General features: G+C 35.4%; 1 protein-coding gene across 1 annotated transcript in view; it reads right to left on the bottom strand.

Annotated features, from left to right (window-relative positions):
- Positions 1–7,762, bottom strand: part of DPP10 (dipeptidyl peptidase like 10) — a 100,651-nt gene that overhangs the window by 87,624 nt on the left and 5,265 nt on the right. Inside the window, exon 2 of the mRNA XM_011366066.2 lies at positions 2,379–2,533. Within this exon, the coding sequence (XP_011364368.2) occupies positions 2,379–2,468 (90 nt within the window). The 5' untranslated portion in view covers positions 2,469–2,533. The remainder of the gene's footprint in view (positions 1–2,378; positions 2,534–7,762) is intronic.

Genomic DNA, 7,762 nt, shown 5'->3' with positions numbered 1-7,762 from the left:
ATAGAAAGGGACAGAATCAATAAATTTGAGTTATTTCCCTGTTCTTAAAATAACTGTGACTTTTATAAAAGGACAGCCTTTTAGAAGCTCAGTTTGTCTATTTAGAAAATAGAGGCAATTGTGAAAAGAACAAAATGAGGAAAATATGTAAAGAGTCCTTCTGCAAACAAAGCATATTATTAGCACACATGCTTTATATGATTAATAAATAATCATATTATTTCATGCCTAGCTTTACTATTAAGAAATAATTAAATAACTAATTAAATAATGCCTCACTAAATAATAAAGTATCTAGATTTGTCAACCCAGTATCTTCTGAATTATTGTTGATGTATTTACATTTTTTCAATGCTTCTATTTATTCATTTGTTTGCATTGGTCTTGTAAAAATTATGAGTCCTAGGAAAGTCCAAGTTCAAGCACCAAGTTCAAGTTTACCGGTCCATAACTGAGGAGACATGAAGAGTAGCTACTGCATAAGGCTCTTATGTGTGAATCCTAAAATCCTCACTTTTTTTCAGAAATGAATTATAAAAAGTTGTCTCTTCCCTAGGGCTGATTTTATTCCCATTGTGCACTTCACTAACTGAACATTTCTGTATGAATATCTTATCTATTGACATATGCTTTTCACAATATGCCACTCATTCTTCATTTTGTATCTAAATTGTCAGGTGAACTTTCATTTTAATAAGTAAATCAAATTATGTGAGAGCTAATAGTATTTGAGAAGCCATCTCAATTTTTCTCTGAAAAAAGCAGGTGCAAGTATGCCGTACAGGCACAGACTGTCAACCATAAAACATGGCTAAATCTATAATTGGAGAAGTCATAAGTACTTTTCTTGGGGTACAATAAAACTCTCTTAGCAAAAATGTTTATTTTGTTGTTAGGTCAAGTTGTCATTTTCTCTTGAAGAGCAATGAGTATATATGACTTCTAATCTATGTCCGGAGAAGACCCTAAAAATAATATTTCAAAATCACGAGATCTGATTCCTCTCACTCTCTCTGTCTTCCTTAGCTGTCAGTCAGTCACTTAATACTACACCCTGTGGAAAGAAGATAGGATGGGGAGAAAGAAAGACAGTACAGAATCTCACTGAGGAAACACTTTTCTTTCTTATTCCTGACTCTCCATATTTAAACCTTTTTTTTTCCACCTTGGATAACCTGAGTCTGGCAAAGATAATAGAAAAATAAGAAAAAAATACACCCCACCCTGACCACACCCTCATTGCAATTGTAGCATAAAATGTGATAGGTAGTCCATCCAGTACTTTGCCTGTTTAATGTAAGTTGCAAATTAAAAAGTATAGAATCTATTGTGATGGTGAACACGCAATACAATTCACTAAAAAAGTGGCTTAAAAACAGCTTCTAAATTAAATCAGCAGCCATATCTTACCTAATTAAGAGCTAAAATGCATAAAGCGAAATTTGAAAAGTTTTCTATAAGACATCTTTGCTACGTGATTAATGCATAGGGTCCTCACTAATGAGATTTTTTTCTTTGTTATGTAAACATAGAGAAAATAAACTTAAAAAAAAAAGATCTTAAGTGATTTAAAATGGCATGCACAAGAAAAACCAATACACTCTAGGTGTTTTTACAATCTGCTCCCAGAGGCCTCACCCAACACTTGAACATAGTTTGCTCTCTGGCTGGATTTCTGTATTTGTCTCACTCAATAAAACAATTGCATCTACCTTCCTACTCCTGGCTATGGCTTTACTGGCTTTACCCTAGCTTTTTATAAAGTATGTTCCAGAGTTTCCTCTGCCAAAATAGTACCAATGTTAATACTAATAAATCCTTTATGCTTAGACTATTCTTTATTGGTGATTCTTTATGCTTCTGGAGATTCTTTATGCTTAGTCTACTTTTTATAGATTTATAATATGTATTAACATATAGTACATTAAGTGCTCTAAGATATCATATGAAAGACGCTAGATTTTTTTTTTTTTAACTAAGAGTTTCCAACATATTTGACCATGGTATTTTTTCCTCCTCTATAAAACCTATTGACAACTCATAGAATAGACCTTGAAGAAAAAGCCTTTGCCTTGGCATCAGTGCTTCCCCCTATCTCTTCTCACTCTCTTTCAACTGGGAAGGTGAGGGAAAACAAAAACAAGACCATCAAAGGGAAAGAAATACAGCCAAGTAAAAGTTCCCACAGCCCAAATTATCTTTAGCTCTTCCTATGCAAGCACTGTGTACAGGCTACTGAAAGCTCTAAAATGATGTGTCTGTCAACAATGGGGGCGTCTTTTTTTTTCCAAAGACAACTTGTTCATGAAGCAAGAATATTATCAGTCAAGTCACTTGTGCAGAAAGGGGGAACAAACTAGCACTTCTACATTACTTACCTTAGGATATGGATACTGCTTTCCTTTGGGATACAATGCTCCAGTAAACCGGGGAATAACCATGTTAGGCACCAGTGAATCATTTATCATCAGGAAGGCAAGCCTTTCTCCATCTGGTGACCACCAGTGGGCAATGTGAGAATGCAGAAGTTCCTCTAGAATAAACAAGTGTTATTTGAAATCAACTGTAGAGATGTGGGCTCAGTGACCCACAAACATCTGTCCTTGATATTTCCATTGTATATGTACATTTTCTATACAATGCATTCGATTTTATCAACTTCATAGAGCATTCTCTATTTCTGAGTTACCCTTTTAATCCCAGAAAAAGCGGATGCAAAGGAAGGAAGAAACAAAGTAATGGAGTCAGGATTTCATGGATTGTCAACAATATGAACAGAGAAGATGAAAGAACTATCAGAGTAAAAAGAATGAGAACAATAATCAAAGACTGAAATATGGCAGAAAATCATGTCACCATTCATACCTGCATTCAGTCATATTTCTATCTTCTCCTCATTAAACAAGTTGAATACCTACTAGATTCATGAAACTATTTTAAGCTCTAATAAAGTAAAATAAGAAATACACTGGATATCTTTCATGTGACTCCAGATTCACTATCCACTATTTTATACCTGCTTTCTGGCCCAGAATACTAACCCACATGAGCTACATCAAAAGAAGTCCCACGTTCTCCAGAGGATGGCCATTAGAAGAAGTGAAGAGTTAGAGTATTTATATCTTTAAGTCTATTCTAAAATGTCACCTCAGGCTTGTAGTGTGTTTTAAATGATGACACTACTACTCCTGTCAATGCAGCCAACTCTACTCAATTTTCTCCTTTTGTATGTGGTAATGGTTCATCTCTAAGGCCATTGGGGTGGTAATAGCTTTGCTGCTTCTAGTCTAGATTATAGCTCCGTTTTTATGTTTACCCTATACCTTCACCTTTGTAAATGGTCTTTTTGTACATAAATCCTCTTCAAAGTATTGAATGTGCCATCTCTTTCCCTTTGGGATACAGTGATTAATAGTAGCAGTAAACTGATAAAAGAGACCTTTAAAACTAGATTTTGAGATTAGGTTGGAGATATAGCCATATCTATATCTATATCTATGATTTAATGATATGTCCAGGGGAAAATTAGAGCATAGATAATCAATAGCAAGGGATGGAATCATGAGTAATCAATTGTCACTGATTATAACATAGAATGAAATGCAGATAGAGAGGAAAGGCTCTGGAAAGACAAGTGGTTGTGACACTTAGGTGCTACAACGGTGGCAACTATAAAGATTGTAAAGTGAAGTTTATATGGTTCTTATGATGCTGCAGAGAGAGTACTTAGGAAAAAAAAATTGAGACCATGACTGCAAAATTAGAAATGCACAAAAGTTCACCATGGCATCTAGAGTCTCTCTCTTCCGCAGAGGAGAAGATATGTCTGATGTTCAGGAAAACATACATAATAAGGGTTGCAGAGCTGTAACACATCAGGGGCTCATTTCCACCTGCTTTTTTAAAGGATAAGATAAAGATACTGGTGGAGAAGTATTGAGACACTGACACACAGGATGACTGCTTGGGTAAACGTGTATACTTAGAGTTTCCGAATCAGTCTCATAAATAACACATTTCTTGGTGGAATATTGTCATATATGTATAATTTTGTGGCTGAAGAATTTGAACCTCAAAATTCCCACAAGTCTTCTTGTTGACAGAGGCAACCTTTTTCCATAAAGGCATAAAGTCAAAGAGGACAATGAATTCCTGTAAAGTTTAAGAATTTGAATCCTTAGAGAAGAATTTAGAGATCTAGTAGCCTGGGATACACTAGGCTATCTCTTGTAAAATGAGAGAAAATTTGTTTGAACTGTACCAACGCAAAGGTAAATAAGGATGGAACTCTGGATTTTGAAGAACAGTATACACCACATTCACATGCACTGCCTTGTTCTATTTCGCAGTGACCTGTAGAATCTGAGCAACAGAAGGCTAGTTATCAGATCAAAGCCATGGCATAACCTTCCCTACCATCTTTATCTTGCTACCCAGCAGGCACAATGGCAATGCAAGGATTCATGGTAAACAGAGATGCTGTGTGGAGCTTCTAACTCTCATCATATGATAATCAAAGTATAGTCATTATAAGCTTTAGTGAAAGACCAATTCTTCCTGTGCAGATAAATATTCTTTATTTCAAAAGCTGCTCTCCACTGGGCTCTGGCAGAAGCTCTTATCATGGAACACCAAATGACTATGCAACCCATATTGCCCATCATTAACTGAATGTTATCGGATTCACTGACCATGAAACTAAACACAAACAACAACAGAAGTAGTATACATAGGACTACCCATGGTATTGCATCTGCTACTTTACCCTCTCCCTTCATCTCACATCTATGACTCATGATGTCTTTTCCAATACAAGTTAGTAAAGGAGGAACGAATGCAGGCCTGGTTTATGACCAGGTTTGCATGAGGCACTTGAACATGCTGAAATTGAATAGGTTCCATACTACAGTCTGACTTGAAAATGGCATTAAAGTACTATAATACATATAAATCTTCCAAGCTGGCAGACTTGAACAAGATATTTCGTTTACTACTGCTTGCCTTGAAGCATGGATCCAGCCTGACTCATACACAATAACTAATAAATGAGCACATGAGTAGGGATATGAGAAAAGTAACATTAGAAAAGTAGTGACAAGAAAGTTTAGGGAAAATTAAGTGCATGATTTATTAGACATAGTAAAAATGTAAAAAAATGTGAAGACATTAGTATTCTGTTTAACGTCCATCAAAACACAATGATAGCAGAGGAGGTTCTCAATAAGCAGATGAGCAGTGTGACTACCAAGTACATATGAGCTTGTCTCTGGCTCCTTCTATTACCTGCCAATAATTGTGATTTTCACTATACTGTTTATGTGGCATTATTTCCTAGCAGGACCAATTGACTACCTGGTGGCAGGTAGATTACATAGAAACCCTTCCATCAAGAAGAGGTAACATTTTGTCATTACATACTAAGACACATATTCCAGGTATGGATATGCCTTTGCTGCCTGCAGTCCTGTTACTACTGCTATTCATGAACTTACAGAATAACTTACCTATTACTCTGATTACCCGCACTATGTCACTTCCAAATAGGAAATATTTTTTAGCAAAAAGAAAAACAATGGGCTCAGACCCATGGAATTCACTGGTTTTATCATGTTCCCCATCATGTACCTGGCTTGATAGAAGAGTGAAATAGCATGCTCTATCTGGGTTTGGCACTATTTGTTTGAAGTTGAGATGCCATCCTACAGCATGCACATGTCCCTCTTGCATAGCCAGGAAGCACAGATCTAAGAACTAATGAGTGGAAGGGTAGTGTTCTCTTTCACTACTTGTATCGTTCTCTTTTACTTGATGGGTTTAAGAGTTCGAATGTTTAAGGGATGATTGCCTCCAACAGGAAACTGAAATTTCCCCCTGACCATTTGGGCAAAATATAACTGGGCAAAAAAAAAAAAATATAGTCACTGAGCTGAGTCTGATGATTAACCTTTTCTGCCAGGAAGAAAATGTATTGTTACTATATGAAGAAGGGCAAAATATATACTTATTTGGAACTCAGCAGTTTCAAAAATACTCCTTTGTCCAATTTCATCTTTTTCCAATTTCGTATTTCTATATTCCAATTTCCATTTCACTGGAAAACTGATACCCTAATATTTTCAGGAAGAAAAAGAAGCAAAGGGATACAATTTGGCAGGAGTAAAGTTTTGGTTTGATCCACCAGGTAAATAACCTGTCTAGTCAGAAGTTGATGAAGGGACCCCATGATAAGATTATTTCTTTTATTAATTGAGGTATTTTCCTCAAAACCTTATATAAAAAAGCACATGTATTGGCTGAACTTATTAATTTTAGGCATGTATATATATAACCGGACTAATACCACTCTACAATGAAACAGTAGCAAAAGTAGCTCCTTTTCTGGGGACAGAAAATTTTTACTTGAATAATAAGATACTCCCATGATTTCTGTCTTTTTGTTGGATATGACCAACATGAAACCAGACAAATCCAATAAAAGAAAGTTAGTGCATGGTATTTATTTTGGGGGTTTCCACCCTTTGAAATCAGGTGGGTCTGACTGTGTTCCTCAATCAAAACTCACTGTTTTCATTATTGTGAAAACTACAGAATTTCTTCCTTCTAGGTTCTAATATCTGTCTTTCCATCCCTCTTAAGCTGTTAATGATTAAGCCATTACTAGCCACAGGTTTCTGCATATCCCTTGTCTTTGATAAGTGGCCTCTTCACAGGTAAACATTGAATACTATTTTGAATGTGCCTTCTTTTTTTTCTTCAGTTATGATCTTCACCCTGATTTACACAAATAACATATAATTCAGATGAGGAGACAACCACATGACACGCTGAAGAAAAAAAATACTAAATGCCAAATGAGTGTAAACTCTTAAGTCTTTGAGGCTCTTGAAGATACACGAAGATCGTATTGCCCAAAATTAACATTCAGGTTTCTAAGAAGCGGGTTCCATCCTCGTTGGTGCTAAAGTATTTGTGCAAAAAGTACTCAAGAATTACAGTGGCTGGGATTTGAGGGTGCCTTCATTAGAAATTTGATGTCATCTACTCTCGTTTATTTTAGAGTAATCTATGCCTAAAATTGTGCTTCAGAAAAATGTTAAAATAGCAAAGTACTACACACAGTTACGTGACTTCCTTCAGGTACAAAAACAAAGCTAACTGAAATGGGAAGGAAATAAAAGAATCATGAACAAATTAGCTTAAGAATCCTTTTGGATAAGGTACACTCTTCTTTAATTGCAACTAATAAGGACTTTACTCATGGACTGAAAATTCCTGTGTTTATTATATTATTTATAAACAAAGTATTTTTACAAATTGCATTCCACTTCATTTCAACATAGGTTGGTCTTTTTATTGTCTTGATTACACTGATTTAGCAAATCTCACTGCAGAGCAGACGAAATTTTTAACACATGTCGTTTCATATCACAGGTATTTAAAAACATAGCCTCATCACAAAGCACTTACAGAAAACTAACTAATATAGAATTATTGTGTTTAGATTAATATGGTATTCTAAAAATTAAGCTAACTTTATCCATCTGTAGTTTATTGACTTAGATAGGACTCTGAGGATCCTACTGCCATCCTTGGGGGGTCTGTGGTTGTTTTTTATTCCACTTATTGTCTGTATCTTGCGTTCAACTTTCTTGAAAGAATTGTCTATATTCATAATGGTCTCACTTCTCATTTTATACCTCTCCACTGCAATCTTGCTTCTGGTACCATCGATTGTCTAATTTTGCTTTTGTCAAGTTCTAGT

This window comes from Pteropus vampyrus, unplaced genomic scaffold (assembly GCF_000151845.1).
Source record: "Pteropus vampyrus isolate Shadow unplaced genomic scaffold, Pvam_2.0 Scaffold120, whole genome shotgun sequence".
Lineage (NCBI taxonomy): Eukaryota > Metazoa > Chordata > Mammalia > Chiroptera > Pteropodidae > Pteropus > Pteropus vampyrus.
Note: the sequence above shows the minus strand (reverse complement) of the source record. Positions and strands in the feature narration are given on the sequence as shown.